Raw genomic sequence first — 26,672 nt, forward strand, 5'->3', positions numbered from 1 at the left:
AATGCTGCGGGCCTGATCGTCCTACTCCTGGGGGTTGGCCCTTTGCCCCAGGGGTTGCTTGTTTAAAGGACAGTACCTTGCAAGGTGGCCCACCTGGTGACAGCGGCGGCAGATGGGTCGTCCGTCCCGATGGAAACGATCGTCGTCCCGGCCTCTGGTCGGCGGAGTCCTCCTCTGTCGCATCCAGGGGACATCTTCTGGTCTGGAAGCCAGCTGGATCTTCTCCTTGGGGGCCTCCTGTAGGGACTGCACCGTCCGGGCTAGGGCAGCAACGCTCTTGGTCAGCTCCTGCATCTGGAGGCGGAGTCCTCCAGGGTAGTCGTCCTCTAGGCTCTGGGCGTCGGCCTCGGCGGCGACTGGGGCATCCGACGCCACCTCCTGGTGGTATGTGAGAGCGGGATGCCTGGGTGGTATTGTGCGGCTGGGTTGTCGCTCCTGCAGCGCCTGGATAGCTCTATCCTTGAATTGCGCAAAAGTCAAGTCTGGATTCTGCATGGCCAGGAAGTGTAATTGGCCCCTTTGGTGACTGCACAGGAGCCCCTCAATGAACCGCTCTTTCAGGAGTTTATCCTCATCTTGCATGCTGCCGGGGTCACTCTGCTTAATCTGTTTGCATCCATAGAAAGTCAATTTAATTTCTGTAGCAGTACGGGTATCGAAGGTGGCTTTAAGCTTTGCAAAAACCTGCTGTGCCGTTCCCTTATCCGCGGTGGGCCAGGACTTCACTTCTCTCAGAGCCGCCCCAAAGAGTTGGCCGATTATCATATGAACCTTCTGAGGCTCTGTCAGGGGATAGAACTCGAGCAGGCTGCAGATCCCTTCTTTAAAGTCAGTGAATGTATGCGACTCCCCGGAGTATCGTGGGAGCCAGGCCGCTCCGGGCAGGTACGGCATAGAGAAGGGCATTATGGCCTTTGTGGTAGTGGCAGCGTCCGACTGGCTGAGGGGGGCAGCGGGTTCTGCGGCAACCGGTGGTGATATTAGGGCCGCGGCTTCGTCCGCTGCGGGGACCGGAGCTGCCCCTGCGTCCACGGCTGCGACCGCCGCCTCCGCTCCTCCCGACTCGGACATGGCTGTCCCTTCCTCCCACTAACCTGCTGGAGGTTGGAGTTCCTCTTCCGGAGTTGGCACTTTACCGCGCTTTCTCGTTCGATTCCGCCCACGAAGCTAGGGCTCCTCCCTCCGTGCACGGCAATGGCGAATTGTGGCGGGAGCTCTTGGCGGCAATCAGCAATTCACAGTCTTTGCAATAAGTCACAGTCCAAGTACAATAAATCACAGTTCCAAGGCACACATGACCTGATTCTTCAGGCTTAAGTGGATCCTGTTCGTGACGCCAAGTTGTAGCGCCCCCACTGCCGCAGGGCCGAGGGGTACCCGATACCGGGCCTCTGAGTCTCTGCTCAGGGATTGTCACGGTGGCTAGACCCGGTCCGTGACCCTGCTGAGGGGCGCCCAATGAAAGGTGTGGATGGTGGCGATGCTGTGGTGGGCGGTGCAGGTCACAGTAAATAACGAGGACACCAGGTTGCAGTCTCTTTACCTCTTTACTGAAGGCTTCGGGTTAGCCAATCCAGAGCACTGTTAACCGGGCTGTCTGAGACCGGCCGGTCCAAAGGCACATTAGGAGTTCCCCTTTACAGGTGAGAATCAGCGTCTACCTGCTAGCGCCTATGTGTTGTAGTCCTTCCCTGCTAAGCACCCCGGGATAGTCCTCACAACTGATTCTGTCTGCCTCTGATGTTCGTTGTCTCTCCGTCCCCCAGATGATATGGATAGGACGCACCCGTATGACGGGGTAGGCCTGGAGTTCTTCCGGGACTCTAGAGTCGCCCCTCTCCCACAGCTGCCTCCGTTGTCTGCTTAGGTGTTTAAGTGAGACAGCCAACCTATAATTGGCTGTCCTGCCGTGGTTTGAAGTAATGCTTAAAGTCTCTTACTTTCTCGGCGTTCCGGCCACCGACTGTTTGCGCCTCAGAAGGATGTTGCCTCGATCTTTCAGCACGACTCCTTCTGGTCCTATTGCCTCTTTGCTGTATTCCCGTTGCTCACTTGTTGCGTTGTTCTCTTAGGAGTCTGCCAGGATCCCATCCCTGACAGGTCCTCTCTCTAGCTCTTCCCAGTTCCTTCTCACTGTCTTCCTGTCCAACCCCCAGTTTTACCAGAGTGTGAGGAGTGGCCTACTAGATAGAACCACTCCCCCTGGTGGCCGGAGTGTGAAGTGTAGTGTGAGTGTTACCTGATCAGGTGAACTCCTCTAGTGCAATCAGACGCAACATCGCCCCCCTTAGCGGCAGAGCGACGTTACTGCAACGACCAGGACTCTGGGGCGCTGCATCTGTGCATGCTGTGCATGATACATCATCATACTAGTCTCTTTATAGAGCATGCTGAGAGGAGAAATGCAGCATACAAGGGCAACTTATTATTTAAAGTCCCTTGACACTAAAGATTCACTTTATAGAGATATTTGCCATCCAACCTAGGTGAATGCTCCCCAAACTCTCATGAAAAATAAGTAACTAGCAAAAATATTTGGCAGCTGCCTATTTTCCTACTGAAAACACATATTTGCTCATGTACGTAGTCCCATAGTATAGTAGTATAGTATTTTGTTAGTTTTGTACAATAAATTGACCAAGGAGTAGAACTGTCTCTGTGATCCCCAGACAATTAGATATGGCAGCCTTGCTAAAATGTAAGAAGAAAGCAATAGGTGAAGAAATGTACATTTCATACATGCCATGTATTTTGTGCTACCCCCTATAAAGAAGTGGTTCTGCAAGTGGGGATCACAGACCACATCTCAGTAGCAATGCTTTCTGGCTGATGTTTTGGTCACTTTTGAATGTTGGTTGTGCTTTCACACTCGTGGTAGCATGAGACGGACTCCACAACCCACACAAGTGGCTCAGGTAGTGCAGCTCATCCAGGATGGCACATCAATGCGAGCTGTGGCAAGAAGGTTTGTTGTGTCTTTCAGCGTACTGTCCAGAGGCTGGAGGTGCTACCAGGAGACAGGCCAGTACACCAGGAGACGTGGAGGGGGCCGTAGGAGGGCAATAACCCAGCAGCAGGACCACTACCTCAGCCTTTTTGCAAGGAGGAACAGGAGGAGCACTGCCAGGGCCCTGCAAAATGATCTCCAGCATGCCACAAATGTGTGTGTCTGCACAAACGGTTAGAAACTGACTCCATGAGCATGGTCTGAGTGCCCTACGTCCACAGATGGGGGTTGTGCTCACAGCCCAACACCATGCAGGACGCTTGGCATTTGCCACAGAACACCAGGATTGGAAGATTCGCCACTGGCGCCCTGAGCTCTTCACAGATGACAGCAAGTTCACACTGAGCACATGGGACAGATGTGACAGAGTCCGGAGATGACATGGAGAGCGATCTGCTGCCTGCAACATCCTTCAGCATGACCGGTTTGGCAGTGGTCAGTAATGGTGTGGGGTGGCATTTCTTTGGAGGGCCGCACAGCCCTCCATGTGCTCGCCAGAGGTAGCCTGACTGCCATTAGGTACCGAGATGAGATCCTCAGACCCCTTATGAGACCATATGCTGGTGTGGTTGGCCCTGGGTTCCTCCTAATGCAGGACAATTCCAGACCTCATGTGGCTGGAGTGTGTCAGCAGTTCCTGCACGATGAAGGCATTGAAGCTATGGACTGGCCCACCCATTCCCCAGACCTGAATCCAATTGGACACATCTGAGACATCATGTCTTGCACCATCCACCAACATCACGTTGCACCACAGACTTCCAGGAGTTGGCGGATGCTTTAGTCCAGGTTTGGAAGGAGATGCCTCAGGAAACCATCCGTCGCCTCATCAGGAGTATGCCCAGGCGTTGTAGGGAGTTCATACAGGCATGTGGAGGCCACGCACACACTACTGAACATAATTTCCTTGTTTTGAGGCATTTCCACAGAAGTTGGATCAGTCTGTAATTTGATTTTCCACTTTGATTTTGAGTATCGTTCCAAATCCAGGCCTCCATTGGTTAATAAATTTGATTTCCATTGATGAATTCTTCAGCTTTGTACAGAACAAAGTATTCAATGGGAATATTTCATTCATTCAGATCTAGGATGTGTTATTTGAGTGTTCCCTTTATTTTTTTTGAGTAGTGTGCATTAAAAATGTGTGATCTTTATGAAACGGTGCTGATAGAATGCAATCCATCGTCTGAAGGGAAATATGCACACATTTTTGGAAAACGGACTCCACATAACAAAACGTGGTGAGACACAGACTCCTGCATGTAGAAATGACCTAACACAACATAAGATGTCCCTAAGGAGACACCGTCCATATAGCAGGATATGTAACACATATCTACAGTAATAAATCCCATGGCGGGCTTGTCAGGTGCGTTGGGCATCTAGACACTCTGCCGCTACCTTGACCACATTAATATTTTTCTGTCATTTCCTGCCCCTTAGCAACTTTTTTTCTGCATTATTCTTAGTTTTTGGTCTTTTAATTATTTTTACACTATGTTATATTTTCTGTCATCTCCACTTTTTGCTATTCATCATTCCTTGATGCTTATGTAAGTCTGCCAGGTGAGATTCTGGTGGATTTATGTGCAGCGTATTGTGTTACATCTACAGTTGTGCTCAAAAGTTTACATACCCCGGCAGAATTTTGGCTTTCTTTGCCTTTTTACAGAGAATAAGAGTGATAGCACCAACACTTTTTTTCCACCCATGGTTAGTGGTTGGGTGAAGCCATTTATTGTCAAACTACTGTGTTTTCTCTTTTCAAATAGTATTGACAACCCAAAACATCCAAATTCCTTCAACTTTTACCAAGTTTCCTGTGCCTTTGTAGCTCACACATCCCCAAAACATCAGCGATCCACCTCCGTGCGTTACAGTAGGAATGGTGTTCCTTTCATCGGCCTTGTTGACCTCTCTCCAAATGTGCTGTTTATGGTTATAGCCAAAAAGTTCAATTTTGGTCTCGTCACTCCAAATTACCTTGTTCCTGAAGTTTTGAGGCTTGTCTCTGTGCTGTTTTGCATATTGTAGGTGAGATACTTAGTGGCATTTGTGCAGTAATGGCTTTCTTCTGGCGACTCGACCATGCAGCTCATTTTTTTCACGTGCCTCCTTATTGTGCATCTTTAAACAGCCACACCGCTAGTTTTCAGGGAATCCAGTATTTCAGCTGATGTTATTTGTGGGTTTTTCTTTGCATCCCAAACAATTTTCCTGGCGGTTGTGGACAAAATTTTTGTTGGTCTACCTGAACATGTTGTTTTTTTTGTTTTTTTTACAGAGGCTGACTGGTATTATCAATTCCTTGGATATCTTTTTGTATCCCTTTCCTGTTTTATACAGTTCAGCTACCTTTTCCCGTAGATCCGTTGACAATTCTTTTACTTCCCCCATGACTCACAATCCAGAAACATCAGTGGCTGGATGAAAGATGCAAGAGTCTGTCTGGATCCCAAAAACTCACTCAGCTTTTATGCGCACACACTGATTACAAGCAAACAGGTCACAGATGAGGATGTTACCTTTAGTAGCCAGTCATACCCATTTGTGTCAACTTCTGTGTATGTTATCAGGCCAAAATCACCATGGTACGTGAACTTTTGATCGGGGTCATTTGGATGTTTTGGGTTGTCATTATGATTTAAAAACAGAAAACACAGTAGTTTGACAGTAAATGGCTTCACAGATCCACTATCCATGAGTGGAGAAAAAGTTTTGGTGTTATTATTCATATTCTCTGAAAAAAGGCCAAGAAAGGCCAAATTCTGCCGGGGTATGTAAACCTTTGAGCACAACTGTACATGTCCATATAGATGGCTTAGGAGGGTTGATCCTACTGACAGATTCCTTTAATAAAGATTACCATATTTTTCGTACTATAACATGCACGTTTTTCCTCCAAAAATGTGGAGGAAAATGGGGGGTGCGTCTTATAGTTCGGATGTCCCTAATCTGGCTGTGGAGGGGAAGTGGGGGTGCAGCAGCGGGTCACAGGAGGCAGCAGGCTGTGGCTAACTCCTGTGCCCGCTGCTAAAGAGAAATGAATATTCACTCCATTCCACGCCCATAGTCCAAAAAATACGGTACATATATTTTTTGTATTTTGGTGGTCAGATTCATGCCTTTTCTTGGTAAGTGTTGTATCCACATCATCCACAGTTTAATGTGCAGTCGTAAAATATCCACCAATTAACTCAAAAGAAATCAGCAGTGATATGACCATTCAATCCAGTGTGAGTGAAGAACAGCCGAACACTCTTCAGTTTGTCTTTATGGACTACAACATACAAGTTAAGTTTGCATCTCATAAAGAACCCATTTTCTTAAATGTTATCAAAAATATCTGCAGTTTCCTTACTTCTTTGTCAAAAACAATATGAAAAGGGAACTCATTGCAGAACGCCTTCTCATCCATCCACAGTCTGCTGGGATAAACTGGCTGAAAGGTATTTAACAAACTTCCTGAAAAACAGATAATATGACAGCATCATATGTATAACCATAATCATGTTTGTTTAAAAAATTTGATCAGCGGCTGTGGGCATCTCCTCCACTTTGTATCTAGCAGGATGTTATTCATGAGGCCTGTAGTGTAAGGACTAGAGATGAGTGGACCCAAACTGTAAAGCAAGTGTCCAGTGCTGACCTCCGAACACGGACTTCTGGAGAGAGAGGGAGATTTTACAGCTCTAAAGTCCGGGTCAACATTGATTTTTATGGGGTTCAAGTTCAGGTACTGTTTTAGCACAAGAAACCAAACTTTGAACTAAAGTTCGGTCGAACCAGGTGAACCCAAACTTCAACTGGTCCATTCATCCGCAGTAAGGACTCAATTACTCCAACTGACCATGGCTGTTATATAACCGCTTATTGGCTACCTGCAAACTGATCGGCAGTCGTTAATAGCCACACATCTAGTAAGGCCGTACTGGGCCGCAGGCCTTCAAAGGGAGGACGCCATGACAGGGTTAAGTGATAATACATGAGAAAGCATTGGGTTGAGGGAATTTTGGGTGGGGAAGGGTTAATAAATTTGAATCAGGGGAATGATGTATGGCTAGGGGGAGGGGGAATGGGGAGAAGAGGCGGAGTAAGGGCGGGCAGTATAAGGGGCAACGGCCATCTCAGTGGGGCAACCATTTTAGGTCCCCCACCGTACTAGAAACAAGCTCAGAGCTGATTTTAGTTATGGAGATTGAGGCGATTTTGCAGCAATTGAGAGCGGCTGCGGGAACCAGAGGTGCGGGATGGCTGCAGGCATCCATTCAGGGCCTGCTGCCTGATGAGGGAGCCGACCAACCCCAAGGTTTAAGTGCAGGGCGTCGGACTCGGAGGTCTAGGCCTCCGGAGCGCCTCAGCCCTGAGGCTACCCCCAGGGCCCGGCGCCGTATAAGGAGCCCCTCTAGGGACCCTCCGGCCGCGGTCACGAAGCGTCGGCAGCCGGCGCGTAAACCTGCGGCTGGGAGGAATCCGCAACACCGGCGGGGCCTGCAACAGGGGGAGGTGTCGGCCTCCCCTGCAGCGATGGCGTCTGGAGGAAGCGTGGATCCAGGAGCAGGAGCGGCCGCTGCCCAACCAGGAACGGGCTCGGCTCGGCGGGGCAGAGAGGTACTGAAGAGCACACGAGGGCCTGCTAGTCAGGTGCCTTCAGCGCAGGGGGGAAGCCGGCAATGCGAGCACTCACCAGCAGCAGAAGGAGCCAGGGATCCGGGGTCAGGAACGGCTGGGGCCCCTTCGGTTCGGCCCCAGGCTCGGCATTCATCCAGCAGCAGTGAGGAGTCGGCGGGGCGAGCATCAGCACGCAGGGCGGCTGGTGAGTGGCAGTGGGGAGTCTCCTCCTGCTCATCGGCTGCTGCTGCTGCTACAGAGAGCAGAGCTGGACGTCCCTGTGCTGCAGCTGGGAGGGGGAAGGGGAGGGGGGGCGAAGCTGACCGCAGGCATGGAGGAGATCGCTGTGTAGTAGGAGGGAGGGAATCTCTGGCCACTGGGGAGGGGGAGAGGAGGGGGGAGCATGGATTAGGCCATTCATTTAGAAGAAGAGGATCATCAGATGGATTTGAACCAGGACATGTGGGACGTATGGACACTGGGGACGCAGCGGTCGAGTCAGGCTGGCTGCACACTGCATCAACTTCCATGGGACAGCACGAGGATGGAGGAAGCACGCGCCCAGAGAGATCGCGTCAGGACGCCGGATTGGCGGCTGCTGGGAACACAGCACCCAGGCAGCCAGGTGAGCGAGACTGCACTTCTTTTTACTTACCTGAACTAGCCTCAAATGTGAATGCAAGGGGGGAGGAATTATCTGTTGGGGGGGCTAGTGGCGGCTCTGGTGTTTTATTACAAAGTCTTAAAGATTTAGTGCGGTTATGGGAGGCGGGGAGTGCACAGGGTACGTTATCTCCCTCGGCGGCTTGGTTAGGTAATAGAAGGGGTATAGGGGATGGAGAAAGAAGTCTGGAGTCACGTCCTGTGGTACAGAGCGAGGTAACGGGGGTTACTGCGGCGGCTGGGGACGAGGCGGCTTCGGGCAACGCAATAACGGGTCAGGTATCCACGGCGGTTGATAACGGGGGCAAAGATAAAGATGAAGCAGTGCGTTTAATGGATGCTGCAAAATGTGAAGTGTATGTCTGTTTTGAGGGGCCTCTGGGAACACATTTAAAGCAGGAAGTAAGGGATAGGATTTGGAAGGGGGAATACGTGGAGATATTCTCACTTCTCCCACTCGAACGTTTTAATTTAGACAGGGTCAGACGGGATGAGTATAAAAAGGAAGACGAGGAGAGGAGACGAGACGTTTTCGTTTGATACCCCGCACATTCAATAATTGGTTACAGGCTTTCGCTATATTGGCTAGTGTGATTGGGGAAAAAGCGCCAGAAAATTGTTCGCCCCTATTCTGCTATATGGATACCATAGGGGAGGCATATAGAGTATACGGGAGACAAGGATGGTTGAGATATGATGAACAATTCCGCCAGAGGAAAGCAGTTCGTCCAAACATTAGATGGGAACATAAAGACATAGCTCTATGGATGAGAGTGACGGCCCCTGGAAAAGGGGGTTCGGGTTCACAATCGTTTCTTGGGGGCACCGGGGGTTCAGGGCAGTCAGGGCACTCGGTGGCAGTACAGAAAGGACTGTGCTTCTCATACAATGACGGCGCATGCAGGTTCGGCGCCAAGTGCAAATTCAAACACGAGTGTTCCGCCTGCGGAGGTAATCATGGGGTGTCGAAGTGCTTCAAGGGAGGAAAACAGAAGGGATCTGAGGGTTTTGAAAAAAGGGGTGACACCGGTTCGGCTGGAAGAGATGGAGCACTTCCTAAATAAATACACTGACAAAGAGGCTGCAAAATTGTTGCGTGATGGTTTTCGGGAGGGATTCAAGATCCCTTTTGTTGACATGGAGGTGAGGTTATCAACCAGGAATTTGAAATCAGCCAGGGAATTCCCAGAAGTGGTCACTGAAAAATTGCAAAAAGAAGTGGCTTTAGGTAGAATGGCTGGGCCATTTGACACAGCCCCCATGGTTAACCTGAGAGTGTCGCCATTGGGGGTTGTACCAAAAAAGGAGCCTAACAAGTTCAGGTTGATTCATCACCTCTCATTTCCGAAGGGCTCTTCGGTAAACGATGGAATTGACCCCCAATTGTGTTCTGTGTTATATACTTCTTTTGATTCGGCAATGTCATGGGTTAGAAAATGTGGACAAGGGGCCATGTTGGCAAAGACGGACATTGAGGCAGCGTTTAGACTGCTACCAGTTCATCCGGACAGTATGCATTTGCTTGGTTGTTTTTGGGACGGGGGATTTTTTGTGGATCGTTGTTTACCGATAGGGTGTTCATTGTCATGCGCCTATTTCGAAGCATTTAGTACGTTTTTAGAATGGGTAGTTAGGGACGTGACAGGACTCGGTTCTTGTGTTCATTATCTGGATGATTTCTTGTTTGTTGGGTCGGCCTTTTCTTCGGATTGTTCGGTTTTACTTCACTCGATGGAAGGGGTGGCTAAAAAATTTGGCGTTCCGTTGGCAGCGGAAAAAACGGTTGGGCCTGTTACATCTTTGAGTTTTCTGGGTATTGAAATCGACACGGTGGCAATGGAGTGTAGATTGCCTGAGGACAAACTGGTGAACATGAGATTGGAGGTGAAGCGTGTGGGTAGCTTGAAGAAGGTAACACTTCGTGAGGTCCAGTCGTTGCTTGGTAAACTGAACTTCGCATGTCGGATCATGCCAATGGGAAGAGCCTTTTGTCGTAGACTTTCATTGGCCACGGTTGGGATTAGGGCGCCAAATCATTTCATACGGCTTAGAAGGGATCTGAAGGATGATTTGAAAGTTTGGGAATTTTTTTCTGGATTCATACAATGGAAAGTCACTCTGGATTGCGCCGGTGGTGTCGGCGGAGTTTCTCGGCATTTTGGTCGGTTCAGCGGACGAATCGGGTTTTTCTTTGTTTTTTCGGAACGAATGGTTAGTGGCCGAGTGGCCAAAAACGTGGAAAGAGAGCGGTTTAATGGCTGATATTACACTACGCGAAGTTTTTCCTATCGTGGTAGCTTTGACACTATGGGGAGGCAATGTTCGAGACAAGAAAATATGTTTTTGTTGCGGCTCAGTTGGGGCCATGGAGGCTATTAATTAGTTGTCATCATCAAAACACTCTCTTCTGCGAGTTTTACAACAATTGGTTTGGGCTGGTTTGAATTTTAATTTGTGGGTCACGGCGGAGCTTGGGGTTTTGAAATATAACAAAATTCTTGAAGCTCTTTCTTCTTCGCAGTGGGATCGTGTTCGGGAGTTGGCACCTCAAGTGGAACCCACGGGGAAGGTTTGTTCAGAGGAGCTTTGGAATCTTCCGCTGGGGCAGTGAGAGACTTGTTGGCCAGATCGCTGTTGGCTGGAACTTGGTCGCACTATACGAGGGCCTGGGATTCTTGGGTCCGGTGGAAAAATCAGATGGGTGCGGATTTAGAGGACGAAAGCAAATTGATTTTATTTATCGGTCATATCTGGGAGTCAGGTTGGTCAGTGTCAAAAATCAATAATTCGTTATCAGGCTTGGCTTTTGGCTTTAAACTTAGAGGGTTGCAGGATTTGACAAAATCGTTTCTGGTCCGGCAGGTGGTAAAAGGCTATCGTAAAGGCTGGAAGGTGTCAGACGGTAGGCGGCCGGTGTCATATGAAGTTTTATTAAATCTGGAAAATCAGTTAGAGGCTGTGTGTTCGGATATGGGGGAAGTAATTTTGTTTAGATTAGCATTTTCTCTAGCATTTTTTGGTGCGTTTCGGTTAGGTGAATTGGTTAGTCCTTCCAAGTGTAAGAAAGGTGGTATACTGAGGCAGGATGTGGACATGTTTGGGGACAGGCTAGTGATAATTGTGCGTTCTTCCAAAACGGATACTGCAGGTAAAGGTTGTCGAGTGGTTCTTTTTGAGGTAAACGGCTCTCCAGTTTGCCCGGTAAAATGTTTGAGGGAGTTCCTGTCTGGTCCAGGTTCGGGGGATTGCCCATTGTTAGTGCATAAGGATGGGTCATTTCTCTCCCGTTTTCAATTTTTGACTGTATTTAGACGTTGTTTGGAAAAAGGGGGCATTTCAGCGAAGAATTTTAGTGGGCATTCATTCCGGATTGGGGCGGCAACGGAGGCTGCCAGGAGGGGTCTAGGAGATGAAATGGTTCAGAGGATCGGTCGGTGGGAATCAGTAAGATTTCGTTCTTACATTCGCCCGTCTTTGTTGTAACGGATTGATCTAATTGACCGCAGTTTTCCTTTTCAGTTATACAGTGTTGATGTTTCCTTTTTTATTTTCAGAGCCGAGGCAATTGCTTATTTGGATCATGGGTCATTCATTTGTATTCTGGGCGGCATTGAGGGCCGACGTTCGGCCGGACGGGAGACAACTGGGAGTGCCCCGATCGCGTGGAACCCTGAGGTGGATCGGAAAAAGGGGTATGATGTGGAAGCAATTGCTGTCAGAATTCCACAGATTTGTTCAATTGGATCGGGTGCCAGACTTGTTGGTGGTTCATTTGGGGGGCAATGACTTGGGCAAACGTCCCTGTAGGGAACTAATTAAGGATATCAAGTTTGACATGTTACGGCTTTGGTCTATGTTTCCACGTTTGTTGGTTGTTTGGTCGGACATTGTGCCCAGGAAGGTTTGGCGCGAGGCAAGATCTGTTCATGGTGTGAACAAGGCGAGGATTAAGTTAAACAGAGCGATTTCACGTTTTATGGTGAGAAATGGCGCACTTGTGGTTCGGCATAAGGATCTGGAGTCTGGGCAAGGGGAATACTGGAGGAAAGATGGGGTCCATTTAAATGCGATAGGTCTAGATTTGTGGTGTCTGGCGATTCAAGAGGGCATTGAGAAAGGTATTTTGGTATGGCGTGACATAAATGTTTGAGGGGTCAGAACATTTATGCTGGTGGCGTGGGGGGGGAGGTCCTCGAGGTTGGTGGTGATGGAAATGGTGGATCGGAGGGGGGGGGATCTCTAAGGTCCTGGACTCCCCCGTGGGTGAACAAATTTGGAATGGAACAAAAAGATCACATGGAGGTGATAATTAGGATATATGGGTAATTTTGGAGGAAATTGGCCGGGTGAGTCTATGGGCGTCTCTGAGCTGGAGCGTAGCGGCTAGAGGCAAGACGTGACCTGGAGGCCAAGTTTTACGGTTATGGAAGACAAGTTTTTATGGTCTGGAGGCCAAGTTTATTACATTTTGGGGCTTCGAGGACCACCCTCCCCGTGGTTAATGTTTAATAAATAAACTGTTTGTTATTATGTGTTAATAAACGGCTGCTGTGGCCAACTTATCCAAATACCATTGTGGTCAGTTTTTTATTTCAGATAAAGCGGTCGGGCCGTTTGGTTGAAGGGTAAAAATGAGGAGTAAAAAAGGTGGGTAGAGAAACTCATGGGGATTCACGTATACCAACTGTCAAGTAAGGCCGTACTGGGCCGCAGGCCTTCAAAGGGAGGACGCCATGACAGGGTTAAGTGATAATACATGAGAAAGCATTGGGTTGAGGGAATTTTGGGTGGGGAAGGGTTAATAAATTTGAATCAGGGGAATGATGTATGGCTAGGGGGAGGGGGAATGGGGAGAAGAGGCGGAGTAAGGGCGGGCAGTATAAGGGGCAACGGCCATCTCAGTGGGGCAACCATTTTAGGTCCCCCACCGTACTAGAAACAAGCTCCCACCCACCCTCCCTTTTTTGTTGGTTGCTTTGGAAACGTTCATAGGTGATGTCAAGGTCGTTAAGAAAAAGGGGTTATTATCGTTGTATTGCTCGAATTATTGCGTTATGTTTTCTGTTGTTTTGTCGCGGCAGCAAGGCGTGGGGGGGGAGGTCCTCGAGGTTGGTGGTGATGGAAATGGTGGATCGGAGGGGGGGGGATCTCTAAGGTCCTGGACTCCCCCGTGGGTGAACAAATTTGGAATGGAACAAAAAGATCACATGGAGGTGATAATTAGGATATATGGGTAATTTTGGAGGAAATTGGCCGGGTGAGTCTATGGGCGTCTCTGAGCTGGAGCGTAGCGGCTAGAGGCAAGACGTGACCTGGAGGCCAAGTTTTACGGTTATGGAAGACAAGTTTTTATGGTCTGGAGGCCAAGTTTATTACATTTTGGGGCTTCGAGGACCACCCTCCCCGTGGTTAATGTTTAATAAATAAACTGTTTGTTATTATGTGTTAATAAACGGCTGCTGTGGCCAACTTATCCAAATACCATTGTGGTCAGTTTTTTATTTCAGATAAAGCGGTCGGGCCGTTTGGTTGAAGGGTAAAAATGAGGAGTAAAAAAGGTGGGTAGAGAAACTCATGGGGATTCACGTATACCAACTGTCATGTGTTTATACAGGACGATGTGCTGCTGAGAACAGATTTTACTACCAGCAGGAGAAATCAATTTACCCAACGAAGAAGTGTTTTGCTCATTTGTCAAATTATTGAACTCATGTTTATACAGCCAATAATCAGCAAACAAGATCTCTATTGAACACTTGAACACATAATTATTGTCTTGTCTAAATGAACCTTAAGGAACTGTTCACGTAAAAAAAATTATTAACCTGCAAACATGGGGTTAGTCTGCACGTTAATAGTGGTTTTAGAGCCTCCCTGCTGGGAGGAAATTACAGTAACTTTATTCCCCCAGGCAGCATTTGGCATTCAGTCATGGGGTGGCGCTGGTGAGGGCTCAGTCACTGCTTTGTGTATAAACCACGCAACCGGCCCTGACTGATAGTCCGCCCACTGAGCCGCAGTCAGTGCCGGAGGGCGCAGTTACAGCCCCCGCTCCCTATACTCAAATCGGTGACTGAACCCGCGCCGGGGCCGCATGGTGTCTAAACACTATTAACCTGCAGATTAACCCCATATCTGCAGGTTATTAGCTTTTTTTCACAAACAGGTTCCCTTTATAAGAAAGAAAGGGGATATTCCAGCATCAAATGTATTAGGTAAATAAAAAAAATATGACAAGCATGTCACAACCCCGCAGTGAATTTTACCGTAGCAAACGCATTTCATTGCAGTCATTAAAGACGCACAGTCTGAAACGCGTTTGCTATGGTAAAATTCCCTATGGGGTTGTGACATGCTTGTGCAATATTTTTTTATAATTACCTATTAAATTTGATGCTTTCAAGAAGATCCTGATGCTGGAATATCCCCTTTGTCTCTTACAATTAATCCTGTGGCACAGCTGATTCCAAGTCTCGGACTTCCATGTGGTTGAACTGACTCTTCTGTTTTCCAGGTTCCCTTTATGCCTCAGCAGGCACAGGAAATATCTGTTGGATACACGATAATTTGGTTGATCGTTCAGTGGATTACTATCTCTCCCGCCTCTCTCAAATACAAGTAGCTCTTGGCCCGGCCGCGCACTCCTATTATCTGAGCATCTGCCAGACTCCTCTTATCTCCTTGAGAACAAAACAATCAGCAATCTGAATTGGGACATGTTGGATCCTTGTCCCCCATCTGTACCAGGCCCCCATCCAATAAGTGCTGTCCAGGTTGTCCAGGTCCCCGGGTGTAACTTCTGCCTCTGTACGCTTTATAGCCCATGCATAACTTCCTCTATGAAAGTCTTGTCTGATAATTAATGGAAGTTCACTCACCTCTTCCAAATCTGACAACATTTCTGATAATGTCCCAGTGAGATTTCTTTAACGCTTCAACATTTTTGCCATTTGATTGCTCTACTCCTCTATGAGCCTGAAATATATGAAATATTAAAATGATTGACTTTGCCATGACGTCTGTTAATTTGAAGGAATAAAAGTCCTGCATGCTCCCATCTAATCTGACAGATTTTGATAGAAATGTGCCTAATAACTGCAATATGAGAAATGGCTGACCAGGAAGTCACCTCATCCTGAAAATCCTTTAAATACATCTTGGAATAATGGCTATTATTGTATATATTGTATAATCTATTTACTACTCTTTAAAGGGGTTGCCTGCTCAAAATCAATAAGTCTGCAGTCACTCTGTGTGACTGCAGAATTATGGATCCCCCATATGACGCACTGTGCCCTGTGAGGATAAGCCAGTTTCTGCGCTGTATGTTATATATACCCCATCCAAAGCCCGAATAGTGGGCGCGGCTTTGCTCCATACATAAGTGTATGGAGCAAGGCCATGCCCACCAGCAGTAGTGTTGTACTGCCAATAATATATTGGTAAAAAAAAAAACAGGAAGTTCCTGCTCATATTATTACTTTCACTTTGCGAGCTGACAGACAAGGTGCTAAGATCCTAAGCTATAGGAAATACCAGTTGTAAGCTGTGTTATCTTTGTTCCTGAATAAATATATATTCGCTGTTGAATGACTGGACAGTACAGGGATGTATCCGCTGCCAACAATACATTATTATATTAGAACATTACATATAATAACTGGTTTCAGGATGTAAGTTTGTCCATTCAGCCAATCCTGCCTCCAAATTCATAGCCAGGGATATGCTATACTCCAGGCCTATTCTTTGCCCAATGTGATTCCAGCTTTACTATACTATTGACTATGAATTGGCTCTACCTGGTCTTTGAGAGGTTGTTCTTTATCGCCCAAATTTTCTTTTGGTTTAATGCTTTTCTTATGGCCTTCACTCTTCTGGAAAACTTCAAATATGACATGTTCTCTCTTTCCAGTGCGCTCCTTCTCCTCAGTTTGGTATATAATTCGCATGGTTACTTCACTATTAAAGAAATCTTTTGCCACAGATTCCATAATCCCTGGAAATACCAATGAACAATCAGTACATGAAAATATTAAACTGTTATATAAAGCACCAATGCAGCAGGTTTTTTAAATCCCTTTGTTAGGTATCAAATATGTGTGAGTAATGTATATGACTACCTACTCACCGGTAGCCATCTTCACTAGAGATGAGCAAATTTGCTTGGGTTCCCTCTTATTTAGCAAGCTTTAGCCCTTACCGAATAAGCTGCAGAGGGAACCCGACTTCCTGGATCGCTCCGGCTGATCAGCTGCATGAGTTGCGGCTATGTGGCAGTCATGACACATGGATGGAGAGACTGTTGTTTTTTTCAGAGCCATGGATTTTTGGGTCTGTTTTTACAATCCTTATTGAATCTATATTTTTCTTATAAAGATTTTTTTTTTATCTATGCCTGCCAGCTAGACAGTGAAATATGGACAGTACATAGATGACATCCGAGTGTTTTTCATTTCTTTTCACAGTGCCACTGACTTTCATTGGCGAGTTTGCTGCTCACCATGGATCAAAATAGGACATCTCCATTTTTTTGACAACTATTAGGTAAACATACAGAAACTCACATTCATTGTAATGGATCTATCATAAAAATAATGGTTAGTACACACAGACAACTAAAAACTGATGTATTAAGGCACTGGCATCAACAAAACCCATAATGATTGATCTGGACTGGGGAACTTTATTAAATTCTCATAGTTGTCAAATTGACACACAAGTTGAACCTGGATGTCAAGTGAAAGTTCCTGTGGGGAAGCCAACCTCATAACAAATACCAACTTTCATAAATAAGTCTGGCTAATCAGCTTCATGTTCCCTACGAAAAGCATATGATCTTGGCCCGGACAAGACCATAATACGTTGCAGGAGTGAGAATGATTGCCATGAATATAATTGAGTAACTTAGATGAGCTCCTACCTGGGACTATGTGGCATAAGCCTTTTCTGTCAGAGTAGTAATGAAGGAGCATGGTCCCATCACTCGTCTTTTCCACTCGAAAGGAAGGAGCATTCATTTCCTGTAGACAATAAAATATATGGATATGTTGGACCGACAAAAAGGATTAGCTTACCTTTGGTACTTTGTCATTACTTTGAAAGCACATCTCCCAACAGCAATCTAGTGTTGTGTATTGTTATTTTTTTCATTTGATCCCTGCAGCATTGCTTTACAGCCTCTGTTTTTGCTTGCAGTTTTACAGTATGCCTGTTTTTATTGAAGAATTAAAATAAAATTGTTATTTAACCACTTTCCGACATTGAGCGTACTAATACGTCCATGTCGGAATCCCTCGCTTTGATGTAGGCTCCGACGCGGAGCTCACATCTTTCCCGGAATATGTCAGCTGTTTTGAAGAGCTGCCATTTGCCTCTAATACCCGCGGGTGGAATCGCGATCCCCCAGCTGCTGTTAACTAGTTAAATGCCGCTGTCAATCTCTGACAGCCTCATTTAACGCTCGCTTACCGGAAGCGAGCCAGAAATCCCGCACATCGGTGACACCGTCATGTGATTGCCGGTCACGATGGGTCGGCATGACAACCAGAGGTCTCCAGCAGACCTCTATTAGCGCCGCCTGTTATGACCCCAATGGCGAGGGTCTCAGAGAAACAAGTAAGTCTGCGACGTACAAAAATCCAGCTCATAGGGCAGTGGTAACTGGGTTGACCATATATCTACTCCTAACGCCAACACTAGCAGTAGCCGGGAACATGCCTACGTTGGTCGCTAGATGTCTCGCGCCAGCCGGAGGACTAACTACCCCTAGAAGAGGAAAACAAAGACCTCTCTTGCCTCCAGAGAATAGACCCCAAAAGTAGGATAGTAGCCCCCCACAAATAATAACGGTGAGGTAAGAGGAAATGACAAACACAGAGATGAACTAGATTTTAGCAAAGAGAGGCCCACTTTACTAATAGCAGAATGTAGTAAGATAACTTATATGGTCAACAAAAACCCTATCAAAATCCACGCTGGAGATTCAAGAACCCCCGAACCGTCTAACGGCCCGGGGGGAGAACACCAGCCACCCTAGAGCTTCCAGCAAGGTCAGGAAACAGATTATATACAAGCTGGACAAAAATGCAAACAAAAACAAATAGCAAAAAGCAAGAAAGCAGACTTAGCTTAATCAAGCAGGAACCAGGATCAGAAGACCAGAGCACTACAGATTAGTTCTGATATCAACGTTGCCAGGCATTGAACTGAAGGTCCAGGGAGCTTATATGGCAACACCCCTGACCTAACGACCCAGGTGAGCATACAAGGGATGAATGACATACCCAGAGTAAAATCACTAGTAGCCACTAGAGGGAGCCAAAAGGTAAATTCACAACAGTACCCCCCCCTTAGTGAGGGGTCACCGAACCCTCACCAAGACCACCAGGGCGATCAGGATGAGCGGCGTGAAAGGCATGAACTAAATCGGCCGCATGCACATCAGAGGCGACCACCCAGGAATTATCCTCCTGACCATAGCTCTTCCACTTGACCAGGTACTGAAGCCTCCGCCTGGAGAGACGAGAATCTAAGATCTTCTCCACCACGTACTCCAACTCGCCCTCAACCAACACCGGAGCAGGAGGCTCAGCAGAAGGAACCACAGGCACAACGTACCGCCGCAACAACCGGAAGATCCAGGCGAAAGGATACAGGATTAATGATTTCCAATATCTTGTAAGGACCAATGAAGCGAGGCTTAAATTTGGGAGAGGAGACCTTCATAGGAACAAATCGAGAAGACAGCCATACCAAATCCCCAACGCGAAGTCGGGGACCCACACCGCGGCGGCGGTTGGCAAAACGCTGAGCCTTCTCCTGTGACAACTTCAAGTTGTCCACCACATGCCCCCAGATCCGCTGCAACCTATCCACCACGGAATCCACCCCAGGACAGTCAGAAGGCTCCACATGTCCCGAGGAAAAACGAGGATGGAAACCAGAGTTGCAGAAAAATGGCGAAACCAAGGTGGCGGAACTAGCCCGATTATTAAGGGCAAATTCAGCCAACGGCAAGAAGGTCACCCAATCATCCTGATCAGAAGAGACAAAACACCTCAAATAAGCCTCCAGAGTCTGATTAGTTCGCTCCGTTTGTCCGTTAGTCTGGGGATGGAAAGCGGATGAAAACGACAACTCAATGCCCATCCTACCACAAAAGGATCGCCAGAACCTGGAAACAAACTGGGATCCTCTGTCCGACACAATATTCTCAGGAATGCCGTGCAAACGAACCACGTTCTGGAAGAACACAGGAACCAGATCAGAAGAAGAGGGCAGCTTAGGCAAAGGAACCAAATGGACCATCTTGGAGAAACGATCACATATCACCCAGATGACAGACATGCCCTGAGACACCGGAAGATCAGAAATGAAATCCATAGAGATGTGTGTCCAAGGTCTCTTCGGGACAGGCAAGGGCAAGAGCAACCCGCTGGCACGAGAGCAGCAAGGCTTAGCTCGAGCACAAGTACCACAGGACTGTACAAATGACCGCACATCCCTTGACAAGGAAGGCCACCAAAAGGACCTGGCCACCAGATCTCTGGTGCCAAAAATTCCCGGGTGCCCTGCCAACACCGAGGAATGAACCTCGGAAATGACTCTGCTGGTCCATCTAGCAGGCACAAACAATCTGTCAGGTGGACAAGAGTCAGGCCTACCAGCCTGAAATCTCTGCAACACACGTCGCAGATCTGGAGAAATAGCAGACACGATAACTCCTTCCTTAAGAATACCCACAGGTTCAGCGACTCCAGGAGCATCAGGCACAAAGCTCCTAGACAGAGCGTCGGCCTTCACATTCTTAGACCCTGGTAAATACGAGACCACAAAGTCAAAACGGGAGAAAAACAATGACCAGCGGGCCTGTCTAGGATTCAGGCGTTTAGCAGACTCGAGATACATCAGATTTTTGTGATCAGTCAAGACCACCACACGATGCTTAGCACCCTCGAGCCAATGACGCCACTCCTCAAATGCCCACTTCATGGCCAACAACTCCCGATTGCCCACATCATAATTTCGCTCTGCCGGCGAAAACTTCCTAGAGAAAAAGGCACAAGGTCTCATAGTAGAGCAACCAGGGCCTCTCTGTGACAAAACGCCCCTGCCCCAATCTCCGAAGCATCCACCTCAACCTGAAAAGGAAGTGAGATGTCAGGCTGGCACAAAACAGGCGCCGAAGTAAACCGGCGTTTTAACTCCTGGAAAGCCTCCACGGCAGCAGGAGCCCAGTTAGCTACATCAGAGCCTTTCTTGGTCATATCCGTCAGCGGTTTAACAACGCTAGAGAAATTTGCGATAAAACGACGGTAGAAGTTAGCAAAACCCAAGAACTTCTGAAGACTCTTAACTGACGAGGGTTGAGTCCAATCATGAATAGCTCGGACCTTGACTGGATCCATCTCCACAGCAGAAGGGGAAAAAATGAACCCCAAAAAGGGAACCTTCTGTACACCAAAGAGACACTTTGAGCCTTTTACAAACAAAGAATTTTCACGCAGAATCTCAAAAACCATCCTGACCTGCTCCACATGCGAGTCCCAATCATCAGAAAAAAACAGAATATCATCCAGATAAACAATCAAAAATTTATCCAGATACTTCCGGAAAATGTCATGCATGAAGGACTGAAAAACTGAAGGTGCATTAGAGAGACCGAATGGCATCACCAAGTACTCAAAATGACCTTCGGGCGTATTGAATGCGGTTTTCCATTCATCGCCCTGCCTAATGCGCACAAGGTTGTACGCACCACGAAGGTCTATCTTGGTGAACCACTTGGCACCTTTAATCTGGGCAAACAAATCTGACAACAGCGGCAAAGGATACTGAAATTTAACAGTGATCTTATTTAAAAGCCGATAGTCAATACAAGGCCTCAAAGATCCGTCCTTTTTGGCCACAAAAAAGAATCCCGCACCAAGAGGGGAAGAAGAAGGACGGATATGCCCCTTCTCAAGAGACTCCTTGATATATGAACGCATCGCGGTATGTTCAGGTACCGACAGATTAAACAGTCTCCCCTTAGGAAACTTACTGCCAGGAATCAAATCTATTGCACAGTCACATTCCCTATGAGGAGGCAGTGCACTGGACTTAGACTCGCTGAAGACATCCTGATAATCAGACAAATACGCCGGAACTTCCGAAGGCGTAGAAGAAGCAATAGACAAGGGCAGGGAATCTCCATGAATTCCATGGCAGCCCCAACTTGACACTGACATAGCCTTCCAGTCCAAGACTGGATTATGGGTCTGTAACCATGGCAAACCCAAAACAACCAAATCATGCATTTTATGCAGAACAAGAAAACGTATTACCTCCCGATGTTCGGGAGTCATGCACATGGTAACCTGTGTCCAAAACTGCGGTTTATTTTTTGCCAATGGCGTAGAATCAATACCCCTAAGAGGGATAGGATTTTCCAATGGCTCAAGAACAAATCCGCAGCGCTTGGCAAATGACAGATCCATAAGGCTCAGAGCAGCACCCGAGTCCACAAACGCCATGACAGGATACGATGACAGTGAGCAAATCAAAGTTACAGATAGAATAAATTTAGGTTGCAAATTACCAATGGCGACCGGACTAACAACCTTAGTAAGACGTTTAGAGCATGCTGAGATAACATGTGCAGAATCACCACAGTAGTAACACAAGCCATTCCGGCGTCTATGAATTTTCCGCTCATTTCTAGTCAGGATTCTATCACATTGCATTAAATCAGGTGTCTGTTCAGACAACACCATGAGGGAATTAGCGGTTTTGCGCTCCCGCAACCGCCGGTCGATTTGAATAGCCAGGGCCATAGAATCATTCAGACCTGTGGGAATGGGAAAACCCACCATCACATTCTTAATGGCTTCAGAAAGGCCATTTCTAAAATTAGCAGCCAATGCACACTCGTTCCACTGGGTCAGCACGGACCATTTCCGAAATTTTTGGCAATACACTTCAGCCTCGTCCTGGCCCTGAGACATAGCCAGCAAGGCCTTTTCTGCCTGAATCTCAAGATTGGGTTCCTCATAAAGCAAACCGAGCGCCAGAAAAAACGCATCAATGTCAGCCAATGCCGGATCTCCTGGCGCCAGCGAGAAGGCCCAATCCTGAGGGTCGCCCCGTAAAAAAGAAATAACAATTTTTACTTGCTGAGCGGAGTCTCCAGATGAACAGGGTTTCAGGGACAAAAACAATTTACAATTATTCCTGAAATTTCTAAATTTAAATCGGTCTCCGGAAAACGGTTCAGGAATCGGTATCTTAGGTTCTGACATAGGACTTCTGATAACATAATCTTGTATGCCCTGCACACGAGCAGCAAGCTGGTCCACACTTGTAATCAAGGTCTGGACATTCATGTCTGCAGCAAACACAAGCCACTCAGAGGTAAAGGGGAAAAGAAAAAAAAATGAGAGAGAGAAAAAAAACCTCAGAACTTTCTTTCTTATAATCCCGCTTCTGCAATGCATTTAACATTTAATTCTGGCCTGGCAAACTGTTATGACCCCAATGGCGAGGGTCTCAGAGAAACAAGTAAGTCTGCGACGTACAAAAATCCAGCTCATAGGGCAGTGGTAACTGGGTTGACCATATATCTACTCCTAACGCCAACACTAGCAGTAGCCGGGAACATGCCTACGTTGGTCGCTAGATGTCTCGCGCCAGCCGGAGGACTAACTAACCCTAGAAGAGGAAAACAAAGACCTCTCTTGCCTCCAGAGAATAGACCCCAAAAGTAGGATAGTAGCCCCCCACAAATAATAACGGTGAGGTAAGAGGAAATGACAAACACAGAGATGAACTAGATTTTAGCAAAGAGAGGCCCACTTTACTAATAGCAGAATGTAGTAAGATAACTTATATGGTCAACAAAAACCCTATCAAAATCCACGCTGGAGATTCAAGAACCCCCGAACCGTCTAACGGCCCGGGGGGAGAACACCAGCCACCCTAGAGCTTCCAGCAAGGTCAGGAAACAGATTATATACAAGCTGGACAAAAATGCAAACAAAAACAAATAGCAAAAAGCAAGAAAGCAGACTTAGCTTAATCAAGCAGGAACCAGGATCAGAAGACCAGAGCACTACAGATTAGTTCTGATATCAACGTTGCCAGGCATTGAACTGAAGGTCCAGGGAGCTTATATGGCAACACCCCTGACCTAACGACCCAGGTGAGCATACAAGGGATGAATGACATACCCAGAGTAAAATCACTAGTAGCCACTAGAGGGAGCCAAAAGGTAAATTCACAACAGCCGCCCAGTGGTCGGGGAGCGCAGATTTTCCTAGAATAGTTTGCAGACTCCATATACAGAGCCCCTAATTGCTAGAGCAGAGTCCCGCCCCCTCCAAATTATACCCCTTTGAGAATTTATCTTTAGGTGCAGTGATGATTTTTGACTCCATGGATGTTTTCCAGAAACAAGCAGTAGTGGATGTTGCTGAGCGAAAAGTGCAAATTGCCGTTGTAGTACTCAGTAAGTTGCAATGCCCAGTATGTTGCGGTGCCCAGGTCATGCTTTTGGAGACAAGCACCTGTAAATTAGGTGGGCTGTTATCGCCAAACATGTGGATGCTAAATGTCATTTAAGCACACTCTAGGACTCAGAAAGGAGGGGACATTTGGATTTGAGAGCACAGAATTTGCTGAATTTCTTTTGGTAGGCAAGGAGCCATAGCGCTTTTCCTGAGCCTTTGTACTACCAGTAACTTGGAAGCCCACTATATTTCTGTTTCAGATTATGGACCTGCATAGAGACTTGCTTTTTTTGTGGATTGAGTTGAAGCTTTCATTGCAAACATTTTACATAATGTTTGGGATAATATTTATCCGTCGCTCTATGCTGAGCACTAGTGATGAGCGAGTATATGCAGCGCCCCAGAGTCCTGGTCGTTGCAGTACTGATGCTCCGCCGCTAAGGGGGGCTATGGTACGTCTGATGGCACTAAAGGAGTTCACCTGACCAGGTATCACAGACACCAATACACTTCACAGTCTGGCCTCCAGTGGGAGCTAAGGGTGCTATGTATTAGGCCACTCCTCACAATCTGGTAAAACTGGGGGTTAGATAGGAAGTTAGTCAGAAGCTGACTGGGTTGGAACCAGGCAACATCCTGTGGCAGAGGGTGTTGCAGGGGAAGATTCAGGGGGGTCCCTGTCAGGGGTGGGATCCTGACAGAGGCCTAGCGAACAGGAAAGAACGTTACGGGACCGCACCTGCACTTCATCACGGCGGTACCCCAAGAAAGGACAAGAAGCGAAGTTTATTGTGCTGAGTGAGAAACAAGATCAACGCAACAAGGAGAAACATCAGTAGGAGTCATGCTGTAAGACGAGGCAACATCCTACTGAGGCGCGTAGCCGGTGGCCGGAAACGCCGAGGAAGTATTGAGCTCCAGGCCTTACTTCAAACCTACGGCAGGACAGTCAGTTATAGGCGGGCTGTCTCACTCAAATCACCTAAGAAGACATAGGGGGCAACAGTTGGAGAGGGGTGACACTAGGGTCCTGGAAGAGCTCCGAGCCTACCCGTCATACGGGTGCGTCCTAGCCATATCATCTGGGGGGACGAAGAAGAACATCAAAATCGAGTTGTGAGGGAACTTCAGAAACAGACACAACAGTTGTGGGGACTATCCCGTAAGCACAGCAAGGGAGGACCACACTACACAAGCGCTAGAAGGTAGGCACAGATTTCCACCTGCAAAGGGAACTCTGGAGGTGCCATCGGACCGGCCGGACTCCCGCAGCCCGGTTAACCGTATTCCGGACTGAGGATCCTGAGGCCTTCAGTAAAGAGGTAAAGAGACTGCAACCTGGTGTCCTCGTTATTTACTGCGACCTGCACCGCACCACAACCTCATCACATTCTCAACTTTCACTGGACGCCCCTCAGCAGGGTCACGGACCGGGCCCAGCCACCGTGACAACCCCAGAACCGAGATGTAGCGGCCCGGTACCGGGTGCCCCTCGGCCCTGCGACAGTGGGGGCACTCCAACTTGGCGTCATGAACAGGATCTACTTAAGCCTGAAGAATCAAGTCATGTGTGCCTTGGAACTGTGATTTACTGTGTTTGGACTGTGACTTATTGCCAAGACTGTGCATTGCCACTTGCCGCCAAAAACCGCCGCCATTACAGCGCTGAGGAGAGCGCAGGAGAAGAAGAGGGGCGTGGAGTAGGCGTGGACCAGCTGAAGAGCGCGAAAGGCAATGGCTGCCCAGTTTAAACATTTTTGCATCCTGAGGACGTGTCCGTCAGCAGCCGAGGTCCGCCTTCTCATCCTCTTTGGAGGGTGGAGACCATGGAGACGGGGCCGCCCACGAAAGAGACCGCGAGAAGAAGACACTGGAGAGGAAGCAAAGATGGCAACGCCGGGAGCACCGCGTGGGGACGACCCGACCCAGCATGAGGCTGCACCACCCGACACAGCCCCAGACGCGCCATCGTTGCAGGGACTGGCCCTTACGGAGCTACCGACGGGCAGACCCAACTGGCCGCCGTCTGAGGAGTGTGTGGCCGCAGCCGTGGCCCGGCAGATAGCATGCCGCCGGGAGGCCGATGCTCGTGTGACCGCTCGGCTGGGCCAGCCTACGGAGGTCCGCCTAACTCCGGTTTCCCCTGCTTCCTCCATCCCGGCCGCGGCAGAGTGCGGGCTGCAGGCGCAGGGCCTGAGGATCCTGCCGGAGGCAGAACATCTGCGGCGCCTGATGACAGCGTGGAGGAATAGACCCCAGCCTGCGGCCCAGATCGACCTGACGGAAGTCGAGGAGGTTCTCCCGTCACATTGGGGTGTGGTGGTGTTCTTCAACTCCCGGGAAGTTATACAAGAAATTGGAGAGCCACTGCAGGTCTGTGTGGATCGGGAAGAGGTGGAACCCTGCGGGGGAAGGTACGGTCGCGACCTGGAGCTCGGAGACGCAGTGACTTACACCCGGTGGAGGAGGGAGGTTGGCTGGATAGCTCGGGGCGTCCAGCGGTGCGTCGCACTCCAGGCCGCTGCCGGAACGTTGGAAGACGAGCCTCCTGCAGGGAAGGTGTCGGAACCTGCCCCCGCGGAACCCCAGGAGATTCAGACCCACCGTGTCGCTACGGGTCGTGTTCACCCATGAGCGAGGAGGGTGTCCCAACAAGGGATCCTATCGTTACTGGGACCGGTCTTTGCTACACCATCACGACCCGTTTGTCCGGTGAGGCCCGGGAGGGGGCCGCCTCCTGCCCAGCCAGAAACTGAGTAAGGCTACGTTCACATTTGCGTTGTGCGCCGCAGCGTCGTCGCCGCAACAAAACGCATGCGTCGTGCGGCCCTATCTTTAACATTGGGGCCGCATGGCGCCGCATGTACATGTGTTGTCATGCGTTTTGGTGCGTTGTACGCCGCATG

General features: G+C 48.3%; 1 protein-coding gene across 1 annotated transcript in view; it reads right to left on the bottom strand.

Moving 5' to 3' along the window:
• The window catches only part of LOC143817048 (guanylate cyclase soluble subunit beta-2-like), a 68,661-nt gene that overhangs the window by 27,482 nt on the left and 14,507 nt on the right, over window positions 1-26,672 (bottom strand). The window contains exons 3-6 of the mRNA XM_077298120.1: window positions 17,202-17,301; window positions 16,081-16,277; window positions 15,160-15,256; window positions 6,369-6,472 (exon numbers count right to left, since the gene is read on the bottom strand). Coding sequence (XP_077154235.1) covers window positions 6,369-6,472; window positions 15,160-15,256; window positions 16,081-16,277; window positions 17,202-17,301 — 498 coding nt within the window. The remainder of the gene's footprint in view (window positions 1-6,368; window positions 6,473-15,159; window positions 15,257-16,080; window positions 16,278-17,201; window positions 17,302-26,672) is intronic.

Source organism: Ranitomeya variabilis, chromosome 3, assembly GCF_051348905.1.
Source record: "Ranitomeya variabilis isolate aRanVar5 chromosome 3, aRanVar5.hap1, whole genome shotgun sequence".
Lineage (NCBI taxonomy): Eukaryota > Metazoa > Chordata > Amphibia > Anura > Dendrobatidae > Ranitomeya > Ranitomeya variabilis.